Source organism: Vigna umbellata, chromosome 7 (genome assembly GCF_029865625.1).
Source record: "Vigna umbellata cultivar VRB3 chromosome 7, Vumbellata_1.0, whole genome shotgun sequence".
NCBI classification, from domain to species: domain Eukaryota; kingdom Viridiplantae; phylum Streptophyta; class Magnoliopsida; order Fabales; family Fabaceae; genus Vigna; species Vigna umbellata.
Window position 1 is genome coordinate 49919128 of NC_142171.1, and position 23111 is coordinate 49942238.

The 23111-nt window shown below is 46.0% G+C and overlaps 1 protein-coding gene across 1 annotated transcript; it reads right to left on the minus strand.

Moving 5' to 3' along the window:
• Positions 1–11874: 11874 nt before the first annotated feature.
• On the minus strand, positions 11875–22692 carry LOC148196517 (uncharacterized). Its single transcript, XM_088095412.1, has 3 exons — positions 22450–22692; positions 20395–20514; positions 11875–17277 (listed from the first exon to the last, which is right to left on the minus strand). Exons 1-3 carry the CDS (start codon positions 22690–22692, stop codon positions 11875–11877), a joined length of 5766 nt encoding a protein of 1921 aa, XP_087951538.1.
• Between the last annotated feature and the right edge of the window lie 419 nt (positions 22693–23111).

Below are 23111 nucleotides of genomic sequence, written 5' to 3' on the forward strand. Positions count from 1 at the left end.
ATGAATGAGTTAAACAAAGCAAGCAATAAGCAAAGAGGAAAAACCCTAACAAATGATGAAAGAAAGCATGTATCTTAATATAAGACGTTAAAACAAATTCCATATATGAGAGTTTCACAAGACTACATTGATTCCCCAACAACAATACAAGGTTTAGTCCACCATATTCATGGTGAAACTAGATGAATAATAATGGAAGAATGAAAGATAAAACCCTAGAAAGGTGAAGAGGTAGCCTGAGCATCCAAGATCCTCCTTCAAGGGGTGGAAAAGAGAGTGATTGCTTCGTCTCAGCCAAAGATACAAACCCTAGGACGTCCTAAAGCTTATATATTATTCTTAAAATAAAGAAAATTAGGCCAGGCCCAAAATAGTGCCGCTCAACGGTAAGTGCGTGAGTTGTTTTCTTCCCCTCAGCGTCCTTTTCACCCCTCAGCGGATCCACCGTGATTGCCTAAGTGCCGCTTAGTGGTAAACTGCCGCTGAGCGGTAACTTCGACTTCTCCTTTTGCACTTTTTGATGTCTTTTCTGATTCCATCTCTATCCTTCTTCACTTCTTTCACCAAATTCACCTTAAAACCTGCATAAAAACACTGAAATCAAGCATAAACCTGTCCAGCTCTCTTATTTATGAAAATATGAACAAAAGCATGATTTCAAGCTAGTTTCTAAGTGTGAAAGGTTGCTTTTAGTATAAATTTTAAGCATGAAAATAACAGTTTTTCAACTGTTATCAATCGCACAGTAGAGGAGGAGTGCCCTGCTAAGAGTGATGTTTGGAACATGTGAACATGGCTGAATGTTGGCATGAGAACATAGAACAATCTCCACATAGAACACATAGAACACTCTCCACATCATCAAAATCAATGCCTTCTTCCATACATAGAGAAAACTGAAATTGCTCACCAACCCGTTCAGTACCCAAGAAGTTATTGATAGAGTCAGGATCATAGCTAATAGCGTGGCCTCTGACATAGCCTAGGTAATCCTCAGCCGGATAATCACCAATCTTCCTTGCATTGGTGTAGAATTCCTTCACCACAGTTATATTGGCTGGTGCAGGGTATGTGGCTAGCTTCCCCTAATTTTTTCCCAGCAGTTGCTCTCCAAACTGAGGAGCAAGGTTAGGTATCATTCCAACTTTCCTCTCCATAAGGAGCCTCCTATCTTGGACCACCTTAAAATGCTTATCATGTTTGCGAGATAGGAACCTACTAGAGTGGGGTTGTTCTGGTTCCTTATCTTTCCTTTTGGATGCCATGGTCTTCACTCTTTTGCCTGAAGAGGATGTCATTCCCACATCAAACACAGATTACAAAACCACAAGACAGTGTTAATCATTAGAAAGCCAAAAATAACAACCTATATCCATGCTAAAACACCGCTGAGCGTCAAAATCACCCCTCAGCGCCACCAGTTCATCAATCCAGCACAAAATTCAGCCAAAAATCAAAATCTGCAGAATCACCGCTCAGGGGTAAATTTCCGCTGAGCGGTGATAACATTTGAAAAACTGTTATTTTCATGCTTGAAATTGATACTAAAAGCAACCTTTAACACTTAGAAACTAGCTTGAAATCATGCTTTTATTCATATTTTAAGAAATAAGAGAGCTGGACAGGTTTATGCTTGATTTCAGTGTTTTTGTACAGGTTTTAAGGTGAATTTGGTGAAAGAAGTGAAGAAGGAGAGAGATGAAATCAGAAAAGACATCAAAAAGTGCAAAAGAAGAAGCCACAACTGCCACTGAGCGGCAGTTTACCGCTGAGCGGTACTCAGAAGCTCGCGTTGGATCCGCTGAGGGGCAAAATGGTCGTTGAGGGGAAGTGATGAATCAATATTTTGCTCACTTCACTTAGTTTATTGTACTAGAATTAATCGGGGAATTGTGCTTAAATGTCCAGTATTTTCCCATTTTTGTTAATTGTGCTTAATTTGATCAGAAATTCTTATTTCAATTAATTTGAATTATCTGAGCTAATTATTTGCATTAGTAATTGCAGGAAAATTTTGGAAATACAATTTGGGACATTTGGAAGAAGATTCATTTATACACTGTTATTTAATTGGAAGAAACGGTGCATTGATTTGTGTGTTGAAAAGAAAAAAAATATATAAAAAAAATTGTTTGGTTCATAAGCTTTAGGAGGTTTCGGTCATCACTACAAAGTCCACGAACAGCTGAAGCAGCATGATTGTGTGTCACAACCTTAGAGCAGCCGAGAAGTGAGTTTGGCACCATAACAATTCAATTCTTTTATAAGAAAGGAGAAATCAATTAGAGTTGATAAAGAACTGCACCGTAGAAATCCAAAACGTAGCATCAACATATGGACAAAAGTGGGGCTGCCATTAAAAGAGGAGAATATTATTCTTCAATTGAAAAGCATGACAAAAGAGAAGAGGGGGCCACGTTGTTGAAAGAGGAGCACGTAATGGAATTCAATTCACATTTCATTTATTAATTAAAGAAAGATGGAAGGGACCACAAGCTAGGAAGTTTACGGTTCTTGGAGGAAAAGTAAAGCACATATGAAGGAGAAGGAGGGCCCCTTGTTAGTTTTGGTTGAAGAAAATATGGAAAGAAGGTGGACACTTCACGGCTGCAAACACAAATAATGGGGGAATCTCTTTTGTCTTTTGGAAGTGGAGCCGCCACCTAGGATTGGGAAATTTGGCTTGGGAAAAGATATTGATGATTTCACGTAGCCTTACCTTAGAAAACACGCTAATTCAAATTACATTTTAATAGCACAAAGGTCACGTGAACAATTTGGAAAAGTGGTGATTAATTGGTGAATGGAAAAGCACACGGCCCACACTTGCTGAAAAATTGGTGAGCCAACTTTGGAAGCACATTCCATCCTTTTAATTGAAGCTGCACGTGACCAAGCTCAAGGTACGCTTCCAGGGAACACAGAACACGGTACTTGGATGGCTGAAGAATTGTTAGTATTTTGAAGGTTGTGAAAGGAGTAGTTGATGTGGTAGAGAAAATGTAGAGATAGTAGAATGTAGAAGTAGTAGTTGGAAGAAGTGTTGTAGTTGTCTTTAGTTGTAGTAGATGTTAGCTCATACAAATGGTAGATCTTGGCTTCATACAAAATGATAGATGTTGGCTACATCATTAAATGGTAGAGTTCATGGGTATTTATAGACCCATAGATTATTCTAGAACATACTAGCCACAACTTATGTGGAATGTTCTAGATTTTTACCTATGTAGAATATTCTTGATTTTTCTTCCTATCTTAGGTTTTCCTAGAATATTCTAGAACTTGTATTACATTTCAATTCTTCTATTTAAGGAGCTTCTACATTCTTCTAGAATTTGCATTACACTTTAATACTCCTCCTTAATGCAAATTCGGTAACTCCAAGCATTGTGTGCAGTAGTTCAAATCTTTGTCTTGGTAACATATCTTCAATTTGATCTTCTTCCTCCATTTCCTTGACCATACTTCTTGCTTTGATGTTTCTTCATAACAGTTAGGCTCAATCATAGCCATATTGCAAGTTTCATATATGTCTACCAAAGATCTTACTCTTCTTGGACTAGATTCAGGTGAAGAATCTTGTTGTGGAGGTGAAGAAAGCGTACCTAAATTTTCTTCCTCTTCTTGAGTTTCTTCTTGAGATTGTTGCACTGGAAGTAGAATGTTGCTTTTAACAACTTTTTCTTCTTCCCGATTCCAAGAAGCATTTTCATCAACTTCAACATCTCGACTGATGATGAGCTTTTTAGTTTGTAGGTTGTAAACTCGATAGCCTTTTGACTGTGTGCTATATCCCAAAAATATTCCTTGTATAGTTTTGTCTTCAAGCTTGTGCCTCCTTTGATCAGGAACATGTATGTAGCAAATAGACCCAAATACTCGTAGGTGTTTAGCCGATGGCTTTCTCCCACTCCAAGCTTCAATAGGAGTCTTATCTTGGACTGCTTTAGTTGGACATCTGTTTAGAATATAAACTGCAGTGTAAACTGCTTCAGTCCAAAAAGTATTAGGCATACTTTTCTCTTTCAGCATTGATCTTGCCATCTCCATAACTGTGCGATTCTTTCTCTCTGACACGCCATTTTGTTGTGGAGTATATGCGACTGTAAGTTGTCGCTCTATGCCTTCATCTTCACAGAATTTGTCAAACTCGTGAGATGTGTACTCCTTGCCACGATCACTTCTAAGTACTTTTAGCTGTTTTCCACTTTGCTTCTCAACAAGGGCCTTGAATTTCTTGAATACTCCAAAAACTTCTGACTTTGCCTTTAAGAAATAGACCCATGTCATTCTAGAGAAGTCATCGATGAAGAGGATGAAATACCTGTTGTTATGATGTGAAGGTGTTCTCATCGGTCCGCAAACATCGGTATGAATCAACTCCAAAAAGTCTTTTGCTCTCCATGATTTGTCTGTCGAGAATGGTAATCGATGTTGTTTTCCGAGGAGACATCCTTCACATGATTCATTATTCTCCTTCAAGCATGGAAGATCTCTCATCATGTTTTTCGTATATAGAAGCTTTAAGGCATGTGTGTTGAAGTGGCAAAATCTCCTATGCCAAAGCCATGAGTCATCAACTTCTACCTTCATGGCAATATTAGTTCCAGGTTTGAAGATTATAGGAAAGCTTCTATTTCTCTTCTCCATTTTTACTTGGCCAATTTCTATCATTTTATTGTCATAAATTTTGCATGTATCTTTCTCAAAATGAAGAGAATATCCATTCTCCATCATTTGGCCAATACTTAAAAGATTTTCTTTAAGATTTGGAACTAGTAAAACATCCTTGATGAATTTCGTACCTTTCTTTGTCTCCACCATGACAGTTCCTTTGCCTCGAGACTCCACTGTGGTGCCATTTCCTAGCCGAACTTTGACATTGACAGATTTATCAATGTCTTTGAAGATGCTTTGATCTTTCGCCATGTGATTGCTGCATCCACTATCCAAGTACCAACTTCCTTCTCTACCAGAAGATTCTTGATTGGCGTAGAATAAGAGTTTCTCTTGATTATCTTCTTCCGCAAAGTTTGCTTGATACTTATTTTTATTACGACAATACTTTTCTACGTGACCAAATTTCTTGCAATAGTGGCATTGAGGTTTTCCATGATGCCAACAATCTTTTTCCAAGTGACTTGTCTTTTTACATATGCCACATGGAGGATATTTTTCTTGACGAGTCTTCGAGAAGCTTCTAGGATTTTCTTTATTTCTAGAAATTTCTTCTCTACTTTTATTTCCTTCATATTCTTTATTCTGAGACCGTAATTTTAGTTTTGATTGAAAGGCATTTTCAACCGAGTCTTCTTCATGCCTTTTCAATCTTTGTTCATAAGCTTCAAGAGAGCCCATTAGTTGTGTGACTGACAATGTAGCCAAATCTTTTGTTTGTTCAATCGCGGTTGCGATTGCATCATACTTTTGGGGAATAGAAATTAAAATTTTCTCAACGATCTTTTTGTCAAGAATATTTTCCCCATAGGCTCTCATCTGACTAACTATTTCTTTTATTCTAGAATAGTAGTCTTTAATGGTCTCAGATTCTTTCATTCTTAATAATTCAAACTCTCGTCTTAGAGAATGAAGTTTAATATTGCGTACCTCGTCACTTCCTTGAAACTCCTCTTGTATTGTGTTCCAAGCTTGTTTTGCACTTGTGGCACCAATTATCCTTGGAAAAATTGTCTCATCAACTGCTTGTTGAAGAACAAATAAAGCCCTTGAATCCTTCTGCTTGTTTTCTTTCAACTCCTTCTTTTGAGCTGCAGTAAGAGTAGAGGTGTCTTCTGGAATATTGAATCCCTCTTCTATGATATCCCATAAATCTTGAGAGCGGAAGAATGTCTTCATTTTGACACTCCAAAAATCATAACTTTCTCCTTTGAAAATAGGTACTGGAATTGATGATGTTTGATTAGTAGTAGCCATGTGTTGAGAATATATTTGGAAGTAGTAGAATGAGTTATAGTTTTGTTTGAGGTAGTTGAAAATTTTATCTACGCCCAGTAGATGACCGAACGTAGCTCTGATACCACTGTTAGTATTTTGAAGGTTGTGAAAGGAGTAGTTGATGTGGTAGAGAAAATGTAGAGATAGTAGAATGTAGAAGTAGTAGTTGGAAGAAGTGTTGTAGTTGTCTTTAGTTGTAGTAGATGTTAGCTCATACAAATGGTAGATGTTGGCTTCATACAAAATGATAGATGTTGGCTACATCATTAAATGGTAGAGTTCATGGGTATTTATAGACCCATAGATTATTCTAGAACATACTAGCCACAACTTATGTGGAATGTTCTAGATTTTTACCTATGTAGAATATTCTTGATTTTTCTTCCTATCTTAGGTTTTCCTAGAATATTCTAGAACTTGTATTACATTTCAATTCTTCTATTTAAGGAGCTTCTACATTCTTCTAGAATTTGCATTACACTTTAATAAGAATGATGTAATGTTGGATGGTCCACGGTGATTAAATTAAAAACAAATGTAGAGTATTAAGTTGGAGAAAAGAAGAGCAGAAGGAGGGCTGGTTCACGTAGGCAGCAGCCACCAACGTTGGTTCCTATCTCAGATCTTCCAGTCCAGCAAAGGTGGTATTTCCAGCAACGTTACACCAACTTTGGATGCACGGTGATGCATGGAAGGTCTTGAAGCTGCAGCTGCCATGACTTGGAGAAGAGGGTGTCTCGGCTTAGAGCTGGAGCAGTCACCAAGAGGGAGTAGTGATGGACCATAGAGAAGCACACAGCAAGCTTGGAGGTGCAAGGTGATGAGAATGAAGAGGCACTCACGGCCTAGCTGAATGGAAGCAGCAGCAGACGTCCACCATGGCACTGGTCCAGCAAAGTTTCACGATGGTGCAGTGGTTCAGAAGCAAACAAAAGAGATGAAGCCCACACACTCAAGGCAATTATTTGTTTATTTGCCAATGGGAAAAGAATGTCTCGGCAGTTAGACCCACACTCACATTCTCGGTACTGTATGGGCAGTGTTTCGGATGTGTAGGGCTGTGCGGTTCCAAGTCTTCCAAGTCCTCCCGCGGTCTGGTCTTCGTGACTGATCTTCTCCTGGCGCTTTGGCTCTCCTCTTGATCCGGAGGGGTGGAGACCTACAAAAGATTCTCCGATGCCAAAGTCAGTTTCAGAGCAGTGGCTATTTTCAGTAGTAGCAATAAATGTGCATTCAATGTAACCTATCTACCACTCACCGTGGACCTGTATTTATAGTTTTCGCTATGGGCCTGGGATTAGTGAAAAGTTAATCACGGCCCAAAACGGCCCGATAGCTTCTAATTTCTACTTACCTTTAAACCAGATTACTTTCCCTTAAATTATGTTGATTAGTGTTCCGGCGTGCGTGTACGTCCGCCCATGTGAAATGGGCGTCAGCCTCGCGCGCACAGAGATCCGCCCATGCGGGGTCCGCCCATGTGGGCTCTTTGGTATGGCATCCGGTTTTGCTGGCCGTGTCCGCGGGGATCCGCCCATGTGGGATCCGCCCACGCGGGATCCGCCCATGTGGGATCCGCCCATGTGGTCGTGGGATCCGCCCATGTGGGATCCGCCCACGCGGGATCCGCCCATGTGGGATCCGCCCACGTGGTCGTGGGATCCGCCCATGTGAGCTTTTCCGTACGGTGCCCGGTTTTGCTCGTCGTGTCCGCCCATGTGATATGGGCGTCCGCCTCGTCCGTATGGAGATCCGCCCAATTAGCTTGGGCGTCCTCTCACATGGATCCTTCCGTACGGCGTCCGGCCCTTGTAGATACACAAGCCCCTCAAGTCCTAGTGCTCGTAGTGAACGTGGGACTTTGGGTCACCTAACAGACAAGATTTGATGCAGTGGCTGTCGTGCCGGGCTGCTCTGTGATGGTAGGATTCCTTGTGAGTTCTTCAAAGTTTTTCTTATAAAGAGGTTCGGCCCGGTTGGTAGGTGTTCCTCCCTGCTACAAGAGGGTTAGGAGAGTTTATACCGGGTCTAGGTTCAATCTTTGGCCGGCTCTTCAACGCATGAGCCTCCGGTGTGCCTTCTACGATTGCGTACAGGCATTGTCGTAAGTCGCCGTAGCCTCCGGAGTGGACTCCGGTATATCTTTGGGTAGGTGATCATTAGACAACCGGACGGTCCTTCCATATTGGACAACCGGATGGTCCTTCCGTACGGCGCCCGGTATTTCGGGCGTCTTTCGTACGGCGCCTGGCACTTCGGCGCCCCTCGTACGGCCCCTGGTACTTCGGCGCCTGGTACTTCGGCGCCCTTCGTACGGCGCCCGGTATTTCGGGCGTCCTTCGTGCGGCGCCCGGTATTTCGGGCGTCCTTCGTGCGGCGCCCGACACTCTCTGGTACACAAGCCCCCCAAGTCCTAGTACACGTAGTGAACGTAGGATTTTGAATACGGCGCGTGGGGATCGGGAACCCGTGATTGGGCTTTATCCAGTGGGCTTTTTGAATTTGGATTTTAGGCGGGAAAACACGTGGCGCGTCCCCAGTGAAGAGAGCTGAAGCGTCGCCAAATCCGGAGCGTTGGTTGTACCAAATCTAACGGCCATGATACATCCAGCGGTTACTAATTTTTTCCTATAAATAGGGTGTTTAAACGGGGTCATTTTCACTTATCTTCTTTACTCAGGAGTTCGAGATTCTTTTTCCCTCAGGTAATAAATGGCATCTATGTCCATTGAGTCAGGTTCTGGGTCGTCGGGCGGAGTCCGGGAGGGGTCGGCGCAGGGCGACAGCGGCGATTCTCTAAGTTCGGCTTCTTCTCGTTTTTTGGAGGAGGCGGTTGGGTCTTCCGGAGGGGACCCTGGGTCACCGGTCTCGATGAACGACCGGATATTTAATGGTGTGCCTCTGTTCTTGCTCAAAGGCGGTATTCGTATAGTCGGGTCACCCTTCGAGCCGGATGGTGAAGGGACGGTGATATCGGAGTTGGCTCCCGTCGTTCCCAGCCGATATGCTTCCTGCTATGCTTACAGCAAGGATTTGGAATGGCGGATCCGCCATACCCATATCGTACGGGATATGGAGGATTCGAGGTTAATTCGTGCCGGGGTGACTCTGTTGAACGAGAGGGTCTTTCATGATGGGCGGTCTAGTCCTTATGATTTCTTCTTCATGTACGTGACCTTCTTCACACATCTTTTCGTCCGGGTGCCCTTTACTAATTTTCAAATGGCCGTTCTTCGGGAAGCTAATGTGGCTCCGACGCAGCTGCATCCCAATTCGTGGGCGGCTGTACAGGCGTTTGTGGCGATGTGTTCAGCAGTGGGTGTCACTCCCACCATTCCAGTATTCTTTCACTATTTCGAAGTCCGCCCTTCTTCTTCGGGCGGTTGGGTATCTTTTAATTCGGTGCGGGACAGGACCCTTTTCCGCCCCTTCTCCGATTCCTTTAAAAATTTCAAGCAACATTACTTTAAAATAATTGTTGACAAGGCCGGCCTCCACGAGTTTTCCGATAGTGAAGGGAGGCCGCTATTCCCATTCTATTGGACGAGGGACCCTCGACGAATACGGGCGACTTCAATCGGGGATTTGACAGCACCCGACCGAGAGGCCGTGCGCACCATTAACACCCTCCCTCGCCGGATCTCCGCCCGCCACCTGGTTGAATGCCTTAGTCTTGAGGATTGTGGACCAAAGGCGTTCGGTATGGTCTTGTCACATTAGGTGTGCTCGTTTTTCGCATACTGACGTTAATTTTTCTGAATTTCTTTGTTTTTTGCAGAACTAATGACGACTCCGGGCCCCCGCAAATCCAACTTCCTGACCGTCAGGAAGAAGTCCGGTGCCAGCTCGTCGACGGCCCGGCCAACCGGTGCTCCCGCAGTGCCGCGCCCTCCTCCTGCCGGCGCTCCGACTGGACGGGTCCCCCCCACTGGTAAGGCCGGGGGTCCAGGCGTGAAGATTAGAATCCGGGAGCATCAACCGGAGATGGCGGCCGTCCAAGTAGGTCCAACGCCTGGGGCGGCCATGACTTCCGCGGATCCTACTCGAAAGAGAAAAGATCCTACTGCTGAGGGACGTCAAGACAAGGAGGGCTCTTCGTCTCGGTCAGCTTCGAAGAAAGCCCGTAAGGACAAAGGCAAAGAGAAAGAGCGGGAGAGGGTATTGGCCGTCCCCATTCCTGGCGGTGTTTTCAGCCCGGAGTTCAGCATGAGCGACCGGGCAAAATTCCATATGAGCTCCTCTCAGCGGGCGCTTATTGAACCCTTGTCCGAGCTGGAGCTAACCAACGCCATGCTAGAGATGTCTACCCGGACATCCGCTCTGGCCTGGTACTTAAGAAAGTTTGCTGACCGCCCCGGCGTGGCGGAGGTCCGGGCCGAGCTCGACAAGGAGAAGAAGAATGCGGCCTCCCTTCAGTTGACCTTGGAGCAGATGGTCCTTAACCAGGATGAATACGATAAGAAGATCGAACAGTTAGAAGCCGATCTCGAGGAGGCCAAGAGGGAGGCCGCCGAAAGTTTGGCAACCGCCCAGGCCGAACAGGAGCGCTTGGCGGAGGAAGGTCGCCAGTTGAAGGCGGAGGTAGCCCGCCTAAAAGAGGTCGAAACGGATCATGCTAAGACCAACGAGGAGCTCACTCTTGAAGTTACTAAGGCCAAGGAGCAGGTTGCCGAGTTGGAGTCGACCATTATGTTTGAACATGAGGAAGGGTTCAACAAAGCCCTTCGTCAGGTAACTCTGCTGGCGGGCATCCAGGATCCATTTTCTTTGGGCGTGGATATAGAGAAGGACGTTTTCGACGGCGTCCTTATGGATTTGAATGTGGTTGAGGACGACGGGCCAACTGTAGAGGCGGCATCCGGGAAAAATGTTTAGACTTCTTTTTCTTTTAATTTTTTGGTGTATCTCGTGACCATCCGCCCAACATCTCGGATTGTCCAGAAGTTGGCCGGGCGGTCCTTTTGTAAATCGGCGCGTTTCAGCGTCCCTGATGAATACACAGTTGGTTTTTCCTGTTTCGTATATTTTGTGCGCCTTTTATTCCTACAACGGACTTGCTTTAGTACCGGTCCGGCCGGGGGGAATGACGCCTCCTTTTCCCGGGCGGGTGTCAACGTTTAGCTTTTAGATGTTTAACTTTCGCTTCATGGCCCACCCGATCAAGCTGAGTCGTTCTCTTTGGATTCGCCCTTGTCGCCCAACCAAGTTGAGGGTCGTTCTCTTTGGAACGCTCGTTTGCCAACTTCGGTTTGGTACGGCGGACGTCTCTTCCCTTCGTCGCCCAACCGAGCTGAGGGTCGTTCTCTTTGGAACGCTCGTTCGCCAGCTTGGGCTTGGTATGGCGGATGTCTCTTCGCTTCGTCGCCCAACCAAGCTGAGAGTCGTTCTCTTTGGAACGCTCGTTCGACAGCTTGGGTTTGGTAGGGCGGACGTCTCTTCCCTTCGTCGCCCAACCAAGCTGAGGGTCGTTCTCTTTGGAACGCTCGTTCGCCAGCTAGGGTTTGGTAGGGCGGACGTCTCTTCGCTTCGTCGCCCAACCAAGTTGAGAGTCGTTCTCTTTGGAACGCTCGTTCGCCAGCTAGGGTTTGGTAGGGCGGACGTCTCTTCGCTTCGTCGCCCAACCAAGCTGAGAGTCGTTCTCTTTGGAACGCTCGTTCGCCAGCTTGGGTTTGGTAGGGCGGACGTCTCTTCGCTTCGTCGCCCAACCAAGTTGAGAGTCGTTCTCTTTGGAACGCTCGTTCGCCAGCTTGGGTTTGGTAGGGCGGACGTCTCTTCGCTTCGTCGCCCAACCAAGCTGAGAGTCGTTCTCTTTGGAACGCTCGTTCTGAATTAGATGTCTACAAAACAAAGTGAGTTTCATAGGAGAAAATAGAACTTGATTCATTAACCATGGGGGTACATTACATCAAGCCGTGGAAGTTAACTGAAATAAAACTTTAGATGCGTGGCGTTCCAAGTGTTAAGGATGGGACGTCCGTCCATGCGCTCCAGCCTATACGCTCCGTTTCCCAGGGCCTCCATTACTCGGAACGGCCCTTCCCACTTGGCGGCCAGCTTTCCATGAGTTGGGTTTCGGCGGGCGTCTCCCGCTTTTCTCCATACTAGGTCCCCCTCCTGGAAGCTTCTTGGCCGGACCTTGGAGTTGTATTTTCTTTCCACCATGCGCTTGCATGCTTCGGCCCTCAGCGCCGCTCGATCACGCCGTTCGTCCAGGGAGTCCAACTCGATTCTCAACTCTTGGTCGTTGAGGTTCAGGTCCTCGACTTCTCGCCTCAAGGACGGTTCGCCCAGCTCAACCGGCAACATAGCATCAGTACCATAAGTTAAGTTGAAAGGGGTTTCGCCTGTGGTTCCATGAGGTGTGCATCTATAGGCCCATAGGACCTCGGGCAGTTCGTCCACCCACGCTCCCTTCCTTTCTCCCAAACGCCGCTTGAGTTCCGAAACTATGGTCTTGTTCATTGCTTCGGCTTGACCGTTCGTCTGGGGATGCTCCACGGAGCTGGTAATGTGCTTGATTCCCAATCCTTTGAAGAATTCGGCGAGTTTTTTATCTATAAACTGCCGGCCGTTGTCTGTGATGATGGATCGGGGGAGGCCGAAGCGACATATCAACTTCCAACAGAATTTCTGGACCTGGGCGGCCGTGATGGTCGCCAAGGGCTCGGCCTCTACCCACTTGGTGAAGTAATCCACCGCCACCAAGAGGAACTTCCTCTGCGCTTGCCCTACTGGGAATGGTCCTACGATGTCCATTCCCCATTGGGCGAATGGCCATGGGGAGGATATTGAACGTAAGGCATGTGGCGGAAGATGGGTGTTGTTGGAATGTTCCTGACAGCGAACGCAGCGCTGGACGAACGCTTTTGTGTCCGCCTCCATGGTAGGCCAATAATATCCGGCTCTCAGTAACCGAGCTTTTAACGTTCTCCAGCCTGTGTGGAAACCACAAACGCCGTTGTGTAGCTCGTCCATGACATAGCATGCCTCTTCGTTTCCCAAGCACTTAAGGAGGGGGGAGGAGAATCCTCTTCGGTATAAGTCATCCCCCACAATAAGGTAACGGGCGATTTTCTTGGCTTCGCCCGGACCTACCGTCCGCCCCTCGTCCTGGCGGGTCATGATCTCCCTGATTTTTGCACGCCAGTCCTGCCGTCCATCGGATACCGCCGAGCATTCTACCGAAGGCTGAAGTAGAACCTGCCGCACGACAGTAGTCAACTGTCCCTTTTCCTTTCCCGAACTGAGTTTAGACAGTACGTCCGCCCTCGTGTTTTGTTCTCTGGGAATGTGCTGTATGTCAACTTTATCGAACGCCCTTGCGAGTTCCGCCGCTCGTTGGTAGTATCGTAAAAGGCGCTCCTCTCTGACTTGGAAGTTGCCGTTCATTTGGCCTACCACCAACTCAGAGTCCGTCCGGCAGGTTATCCTCCGCGCCCCCATGTCTTTTGCCAACTCGAGGCCGGCTATCAGGGCCTCATACTCGGCCTGGTTGTTGGATACTTTGAATTTGAATATCAAGGAATGCTCCAGTAAGAATCCGTTGGGGCCTTCAAGAACGATGCCGGCCCCGCTTATCGAACGCCCGGACGCTCCGTCCACGTACAGATTCCAGTCTTCTAGGCCGGATGGGGGTAATTCGGCCGCGAAATCTGCCAAATGTTGGCCTTTAACCGATCCCCTTGGTTCATAGCGCAAGCCGAACTCTGAGAGCTCTACTGCCCATGCCACCATCCGTCCGGCTAGGTCCGGCTTTCTGAGGATTTTGGAGATTGGGAAGTCCGTCCGGACTATCACTTGATAACTTTGAAAGTAAGGGCGAAGCCTTCGGGATGCGTGCAATAAAGCCAAGGCCACCTTCTCTACCCGCTGATACCGGGTTTCTGCATCTAGGAGCGTTCGACTCACGAAGTAAATTAATCTCGCTTGAGGCCGCTCTTGCATCAATACGGCGCTGACGGCCGTTTCAGATACTCCCAAGAAGATATGCAAATCTCCACCCGGAACCGGGCGGTTCATGACCGGTGGGTTACTTAGGATGGCTTTGACGTCTTGGAACGCTCGCTCGCATTCGTCGTCCCATGACGGGCCGGCCCCTTTCTTCAGCTTACGCAGGACCGGCCTCATCCGCTCTGCTAGCTTGGGGATAAATCGGGACAAGGCGGTGAGGCGTCCGACCAGTCTCTGGACTTCCTTAAGGGTGGCCGGACTCTGCATTTTCAGTACCGCGTCACACTTGTCTGGGTTAGCCTCAATCCCCCTTGATGTCAGCATAAAACCCAAGAACTTTCCGGCGGCTACCCCGAACGTACACTTTGCGGGGTTCAAGCGCATGCCGAATTTCCTTACTTGGCGAAAAACCTCCTCAAGGTCTTGGATGTGTCCCTCTCCATCTGCCGATCGGACCACCATGTCGTCCACATATACGTCCATGCACCGGCCTATCTGGTCCCGGAAGATTCGATCCATTAGGCGCTGGTATGTCGCCCCCGCATTCTTCAGGCCGAACGGCATAACCTCATAGCAGAAGTTAGCCTTCTCTATGATGAATGCTGTCTTCTCGATGTCTGGTCCGTACATGAGTATCTGATTATACCCGGAATATGCATCCAGGAAACTCAGCACTCGGTGTCCGGAGGCGCCGTCCACCAGGGCGTCTATGCTGGGCAGGGGGTGCGAATCCTTTGGGCAGGCCTTGTTCAGATCCGTGTAGTCGGTACACATGCGCCACTTCCCGCTAGCCTTCTTCACCATGACCACGTTAGCTAGCCATGTGGTGTAGGTGACAGCCCGGACGAATCCGGCTCTCTTCAACTTCTCTACCTCCTCTTCGACCGCCTTGCGCTTCTCCTCGCCCATTCTTCGCTTTTTCTGGGCTATAGGTCGTGCATTCTGGAAAAGCGAGAGCTTGTGGCACATCACCGCGGGATGAATGCCTGGCATATCCGCTGCCGTCCATGCAAAGAGATCACGGTTCCTCCACAAGAGCGCTCTCAACTCCTTTTCCATCTCGAGGTTCAGCTCCCTGGCGATGCGAGTGGTTTGGGCAGGTTCCTTTCCTATCAGGATAGGTTGGGTTTCTCCCATAGGTTCCAGCCGGTCCTCGGTATTCGTCCTAGGATCAAGGTCGGCCATGGCCACCTCCGTGCCGGTCGCCCGCCTTTTTGCGGGACGGACGTGCAACTTCAACCCTGCTACGTAACATTCTCGCGCCGTCTTCTGGTCCGCACGGACTGTACAAATAATTCCCTTCTCGGAGGGGTATTTCATTGTGAGGTGGGGGGTAGAGACGATTGCTCCAAAAGCGTTTAAGCACGGCCTTCCGAGCAGCACGTTATATGAGGTGCTCGCCTCTACCAGCAGATATCGGACCCTCTTCTCCTCGCTAGATCGTCCGGTCCCCAACCTCGTCCTCAACTCCACATATCCCCTTGTGTCAACTCTCTCTCCTGCAAACCCTACTATCTGCCCATCGTAGGGGACAATCAGATCTTCTGAGATATCCATTTGCAGGAAGGTCTTCCAGTAAAGGATGTTGACCGAACTTCCTTGGTCAACCAGGACTTTGCTTATCCCATACCGTGCTATCTCTGCCGTTATGACCATTGGGTCGTCCTGGTCGGGATCAGGGGCGTGAAAGTCCTCGTCCGAGAAGGTAATGGGCGGCATGGAGCGACGCGGCTTGTCAACCAGATGGACGGATTGGAGGGCCCGAACGTGGCGTTTACGGGCGGAAGAAGATGATCCTCCTCCCGCGAATCCTCCGGAAATGGTATTAATGTGTCCTCTCAAGGGGCGTTCCCGGCTGCGGCTTCGACTTCGGCTCGGGCGCCTTTCGGAGCGGGGTCGTTCCGCTCGGGGATTCCGCGGCTTATCCTTTCGGTAGGCCGGTCTCTGGGCGGACCGTTCGGTTGACTGCGACGGGCGCTCGTCTCGGACGTACTTCTTAAGTTTTCCCGCCCGGACGAGTTCTTCTATTTTGTCCTTGAGGGTCCGGCACTCTTCGGTGCTGTGACCCATGTTTTTGTGGTAGGAGCAATGTTTGCTCCGGTCAGCGCCCTTCAGAGTTGGGAGTCCCTCATGCTCCACTATCAGTTCTGCACTTAGGGCCTCTCGGAGAATTTTCTCCCTTGAGGCGTTCAAGGGCGTATATTGTTGGAAGCGAGGTCCTTTCTTCTGCTCCCGGGGCCTAAGGCCGAACGTTTTTCCCGTAGAATTGGCGGGCTTATTACCGTCCGCCCTCTCTCCCCTGGCTTCTTGAGTTTCTTTCTTATAGGAGAGCTTCATCTCCTCTACCCTTATTTCATCAGCTGCTCTTTCCCTCAGCTCCTCCATTGTTTTGGGTGCTCGCCTGCAGACACTATCCTTGAACGGCCCCGGCTTAAGAGCCGGCAGGATGTAGTGAAGGGCGAGCTCCGGTGTCAGGCTTTTCACGCGCCGGACGGTCTTCTGATATCTGTCCATGAACGTCCGCAAGGTCTCGTCCTTCTCCTGCTTGAGGGTCATTAATTCGAACACGGTCAGGTCTTGAGTGCTGCTGGCCGCAAATTGTTTGACGAACAGCTGTTTCAACCCGGCGAAATTTTCTATCGAATTAGGGGGGAGGGTGTTGAACCATTCCAACGCCTCGTCCTCCAATGAGAGCGAGAACGCTCGGCACCAGATGGCGTCATTGCCTGTTCGGAACGCCATCGCGTTCGAGAACGTCTGGATATGGGAAGCAGGGTCCGTCGTTCCGTTATACATTTTGAACTGCGGAGCCATGAATTGCTCCGAGATTTGGACATTCATTATGTTCTGGGTAAACGGGAGCAATAGGGTGGATGAAGGCTCCGGCTTGACAACCATCCGCCCGTCCTCGGCAGCGCTTTCCGCATGCACCGACTTAGCCTTGCTTTCTTCTGCCTCCGACTCGGAAGGCCTCCAAGTCCGATCGCCCTCGGTGTCCGGGGGCGGGCGTTCTCCTTCCACCCCCTTTCCTTTATCCCTTGTTCGTTCTCCCCCGTTCATCTGCCCGATCTCCCGAGCTATTCGGGCTTCGCAGTCGGCCTTCACGGCCGCCATCTCCTCTTCATGACGTTGCTGCATCTCGTCCATTTTTTGTTGTAGCACGCGCATCATCTCAGCGGGATCGTCTAAGCTCATGTTTCTCGTGGTCACCATTGGGTTTTTTAAATCACACGGCCCCACGGTGGGCGCCAAATGTTTCGGATGTGTAGGGCTGTGCGGTTCCAAGTCTTCCAAGTCCTCCCGCGGTCTGGTCTTCGTGACTGATCTTCTCCTGGCGCTTTGGCTCTCCTCTTGATCCGGAGGGGTGGAGACCTACAAAAGATTCTCCGATGCCAAAGTCAGTTTCAGAGCAGTGGCTATTTTCAGTAGTAGCAATAAATGTGCATTCAATGTAACCTATCTACCACTCACCGTGGACCTGTATTTATAGTTTTCGCTATGGGCCTGGGATTAGTGAAAAGTTAATCACGGCCCAAAACGGCCCGATAGCTTCTAATTTCTACTTACCTTTAAACCAGATTACTTTCCCTTAAATTATGTTGATTAGTGTTCCGGCGTGCGTGTACGTCCGCCCATGTGAAATGGGCGTCAGCCTCGCGCGCACAGAGATCCGCCCATGCGGGGTCCGCCCATGTGGGCTCTTTGGTATGGCATCCGGTTTTGCTGGCCGTGTCCGCGGGGATCCGCCCATGTGGGATCCGCCCACGCGGGATCCGCCCATGTGGGATCCGCCCATGTGGTCGTGGGATCCGCCCATGTGGGATCCGCCCACGCGAGATCCGCCCATGTGGGATCCGCCCACGTGGTCGTGGGATCCGCCCATGTGAGCTTTTCCGTACGGTGCCCGGTTTTGCTCGTCGTGTCCGCCCATGTGATATGGGCGTCCGCCTCGTCCGTATGGAGATCCGCCCAATTAGCTTGGGCGTCCTCTCACATGGATCCTTCCGTACGGCGTCCGGCCCTTGTAGATACACAAGCCCCCCAAGTCCTAGTGCTCGTAGTGAACGTGGGACTTTGGGTCACCTAACAGACAAGATTTGATGCAGTGGCTGTCGTGCCGGGCTGCTCTGTGATGGTAGGATTCCTTGTGAGTTCTTCAAAGTTTTTCTTATAAAGAGGTTCGGCCCGGTTGGTAGGTGTTCCTCCCTGCTACAAGAGGGTTAGGAGAGTTTATACCGGGTCTAGGTTCAATCTTTGGCCGGCTCTTCAACGCATGAGCCTCCGGTGTGCCTTCTACGATTGCGTACAGGCATTGTCGTAAGTCGCCGTAGCCTCCGGAGTGGACTCCGGTATATCTTTGGGTAGGTGATCATTAGACAACCGGACGGTCCTTCCGTATTGGACAACCGGATGGTCCTTCCGTACGGCGCCCGGTATTTCGGGCGTCTTTCGTACGGCGCCTGGCACTTCGGCGCCCCTCGTACGGCCCCTGGTACTTCGGCGCCTGGTACTTCGGCGCCCTTCGTACGGCGCCCGGTATTTCGGGCGTCCTTCGTGCGGCGCCCGGTATTTCGGGCGTCCTTCGTGCGGCGCCCGACACTCTCTGGTACAGGCAGCAACACCATGTTTCGTCCAAGAGCATAGGGAGGAGTGCACTCTCAAGAATAAAAGGAGTAGGAATTCCAGAGGAGAGCAGACGGTTTTGGAGGCCTGGAAGAGGCTCTCGGTTCTTACTCTTCCATGAGCTCTTCCTCTCAGTTTTCCATTCTTTGAAACAGTGCAATAATGTAGAAATTTATTTCCGAAGCATGTAGTGTGTCATTGTAGTAGTTTGCTCATTTCAGTTTTATTTTTTTTTATCTTCATTGTTCTAGAATTTCAAGAATTTTATGTCTAAGTGTTGAATCCTTGATGAATTTTATTTAAGTGTTTTATTTTTGTTATCTGTTCATTTTACCTGTTTATGATTTTCTACACCGTTAAATTCTGTCATTGAGTTTTACTGTTCATGTTCATGTTATTTTCAAGAGTCGTGTTTATCGGTTATTTTTACTGATGTTTTTGGTATATTTCAACACTACGTAATTTTTCATTTTCTGATTTTACCGTTTTTACCGTATGGCTTTTATTGTGGTTAAAATTTATTTTAACGTTTTTTTTAAATTCTATTTAATTTCCATTCCACTTTAATTTTATCGCATCCAACAAAATCACAAAAACACTCCCCCACTTCGTGTTAGATCTAAGACTGAACCATAAATTGGTCCTTGAGAGACGACCTAGGAGTTACTTCCTAGTCTATACTGCATTATTTATCTGCAATCAAATTTGTATGTGGTGCGACCCGCGTATCAAATTTTGGCGCCGTTGTCGGGGATCAATGACGGTTTGGTTTTAGATTTTTGTTGTGTAAATTTTTGTTCTGCTAATATGTGTGTTTTGTGTGTTCTGTGTTTTATATTTTTGTAGGCGACAACGACACCTTCAGCAAATTTTGGCGGCGTTGTCACTTCAGTTCCAGGTTTTTTGTTTTATATTTTTGTTGTGTTTTTCGATTATATGTGTTAATATATGTTTAATTGTGTTGTGTTTTATCTTGTGTTGTGATGTGATATTCTATTTTCTGTATGCGTGTCGTATGTGTTTTATCTGTTAATTAAAAAAAAATTTAAAATTAAAAAAACAAAATTTATGTTCTATCTTATGTGTGCAAGTAACATGTATAAATGTGTTGTGATTTATCTGTTTCGTAATTTTTAGTATTTACTTTTTATTTGTGCAAATTTGTTGTGTTTTATCTATTTCGTAATTTTTAGTTCTTAGTTTTTACTTTTTATTTTTCCATGTCTACCTATTTTGATTATGTAAATACTGCTTATTCTGCAAATGCCTCAAATTATGATTCTCCTTCTGCGTGGTACAATAATTATAATTCTGCTAATTTTTATGTTGAGAAAAATATGGCCCGTCCTCCAATTTCTGAGAACTCTCCTCGTGAGCCGGTTCCACCTACTGAGGATGATGCTCATTGCGTTCTCACCTCTGGACTGATAAAATTGCTGCCTAAGTTTCATGGTTTTACAGGTGAATGCCCACATAGACATTTGGAGGAATTCCACATCATCTGCTCTTCAATGAAGCCTCCACATGTACCGGTTGATCACATGTTATTAAAGGCATTTCCGCAATTATTACAAGGAGCAGCAAGGGATTGGCTTTATTGTCTTCCATCAGGGTGTATCACTTGGGAAAATCTTGAGCATATGTTCTTGAATGAATTCTTCCCTGCTCAGTATGGTTACAGCAATGATCCTGGATGGAATGACCCAAGTTTGGGATGGTATGATGCTCCACAGCAATATCAGGAAGCACCATCTCAAAATGCTTGTATGCCTCCGCCAGTCCAGCAACAACAACAACTGCAACTTTATGAGTCTGCCCAAATAGCTCCTCAGCCCTCTACTTCTGAACCTACATTGAAGGAGTTACTGGAGCAGATAACCATGCAGAGCATTCAGTTCGAGCAAGAGAGCATGAAGATCCAGCAGGAAACTCAAGCTGCCATGCAGAATCTGAGTGATCAGATCGGGCAGATGGCCACTCTTGCACCTAAGGAGACTAATGAAGATTTTGAGGACCAGGCAAGAATAAGCAGTAATCCTGAACCAGGTAGACCACCTTCATCTACCGACACTCTAGCAAACTTCAAGGAAGTAGAGGTAAGCATACCTCAGTATGATTATGTCATTGATGATTATGATATTTATGATTATGCTGATGATCGGTATACTGATGATTATATTGTTGCTGAGCATGTTTTTAATTTTCCCTCTCTGCATGATGAGAACAAATTTTTGATGTCACATTCGTATGTTTATTCTTCATGCACTGAACATGAATCTGAGTCTGTGATTGATAATGTTTCTGAATTTAAAATTGATTCATGTTCTGAGAGTATATCGGATGTTCAGCCTGTTACACTGGGATTGGGTGTTATACCCTTGCATGTAATTTCTGTAGAACCACATTGCACTAACCATGTTGTAGGAGGTACATATGAATTTGACCAACATCCTCCCACAGTGGAAAACATAGGTGCTAACACTGACAGTTCGAAGATTGAATTGCACCTGCTGAACCCGCTCATCAACAATATTTACTGCTTAGATCCGGCGGTGGAGGATATTTCCCTGCTTGATCAGATATGGAGGATGAAGCAGTTCTTCCTCAAAATTTCTGTGCTGGATCCTGAAGAGGAAGACATCTCCCTACAAATCCAAAATTGGCAACTGCCACCATGACCAGGGGAGTTTTCTTTTTCTTTCTTCCCCGTTTTTCCTACTTTTATTACACTTGTCCTTTATCTGTTAACCATTTTAATTGATGACCTTATGCTTCGAACACATTTAGGACATGGTGTAGTTTAAGTGTGGTCTATTGGGGAAGATTCTTATTTTTTTTCCTTTCTTAGTTTTCGAATTGTTATCTTAAAAAAAAAAATTCTTTGTGATAAAATATTTTGTTTTAAGCGTGAAAAAATTTTTACTTTCAATTAAAATTTAATTGTTCTGAGATGTACATTTATTTATTTTTCATATATTTAAAAAAAAACCGAAAATTCAAAAATTGTTTTGCTTTGCGTAGTCCATTATTTCTATAAAAAAAATATATTATTAGTTTTTCTTTTAACTCAGTTTTGTCCAGTTTTAGGTCCAGGTCCTCGCAAAGGGTCCTAACGGATCTAGGTCCAGCGTTTTTGTCCATATTTTGTTTTTAGATTAATTTTTAGTTTGGTTTTAGTGTGCATAATAATAAGAAAAATGGAAAAGCTGAAAAGAAAAAAATAAATAACGGAAAGCATATATAAAAAAAGAAAAATAAAGAGGGCAGGGAGAGAGGACAAATAATACATAAAAAAAAGGTTTAATTGCTTCCTTTGTCCCCAGTTTGGTTGAATTGTGTCAAATTCATCCTCATTTTTAAAAAAGTTTCATTGTCGTCCTCACGTGGTATAAAAGTGTCAATTGAATCCAAACAGAAAAAATTTGTGTCAAAGTAGTCATTTTTCCTATATATCTGTGTCTTCCTTTCATATGTCACTTCTCTGGAGCTATGAAAAGCCTTAAATTGGATAAGGTAAAATGAATATCTGTACTTGATTGTATGAAAGGAAGACACAGAGATATAGGAAAAATGACTACTTTGACACAAATTTTTTCTATGTTTGGATTCAATTGACACTTTTACACCACGTGAGGACGACAATGAAACTTTTACACCACGTGAGGACGACAATGAAACTTTTTTAAAAATGAGGATGAATTTGACACAATTCAACCAAACTGGGGACAAAGGAAGCAATTAAACCTAAAAAAAAAGAGAAAAAAGAAAAGCATAGAAAAGAGGTAAGCGTAAATAAAGGAAGGAAGAACGTAAAGCATAAAAAAAGTAATAAATAAATAAAATAAAAGCGTCAAGAGAAAGAGGGAAGGAAAAGAAGAAAAATGAAGGAAAGGAAAGAAGGAAAGAGTACAGAGGACTTACCCGGAAGCGGAAGGGCTTACAGAAGCTCGTCGCAGGACTCGGACGCCTTCGGAGGCACACAGGGGCAAAGCTTCCTCTCAGATTTCCAGACGCTTTAGAGAGAGAAAGAGAAAGACAGAGAGAGAGTAGGCAGTCAGAAATGTCGCTCGACGCAGAGGACTGACCCATTTGTAGCCAAAAATAATCCACTGTAGCAACAGTTCCGGTTGTTGCCACCGAAACTGTTGTCACAGTACCGGTCATTTTTTTTTCAAAAAAAAAAAAGAAAGAAAAAAGAAATTCGCATCTACTGATGGGTGCTAGATTATTAGACATCTGCTGATGGATGTCACTGACAACATCTACTGATGGATGTTACTGAAAAATTTCTTCCCATTTCCTTACCTTTTATTGCACTTGTCTATATTATTTGACTGCTCTGAAATTGAAAATCTGATGATTGTAACACACTGAGGACATTGTGTAATTTAAGTGTGGTCTACTGGGGAGAAATTCTGATTTTTCTGTTAGTTTCTGTTAGTTTGTATTTTGTGTGTTAAATTTTTTGTTTTTGAGTGTTAAATTTTTTCTATTTTTAGTTGTTTTGTGTGCAATAAATTTTACATTTTTCTCTTGATTTCTGAATTTTGTTTAAGTTGTAGACTCGTCTTTCACTGCACTTA

Excerpts from the sequence above, each read along its gene's own strand:
- LOC148196517 (XM_088095412.1), bottom strand. The coding sequence starts at position 22,692 with ATGACCGGTACTGTGACAACAGTTTCGGTGGCAACAACCGGAACTGTT. Across the intron at positions 20,515-22,449 it reads GTAAGCCCTTCCGCTTCCGG|GTGCAAGAGTGGCCATCTGC; the intron begins GTAAGTCCTCTG and ends TAGTCTCCTTAG. Across the intron at positions 17,278-20,394 it reads CTGCATGGTTATCTGCTCCA|GTCTCCACCCCTCCGGATCA; the intron begins GTAACTCCTTCA and ends AATCTTTTGTAG.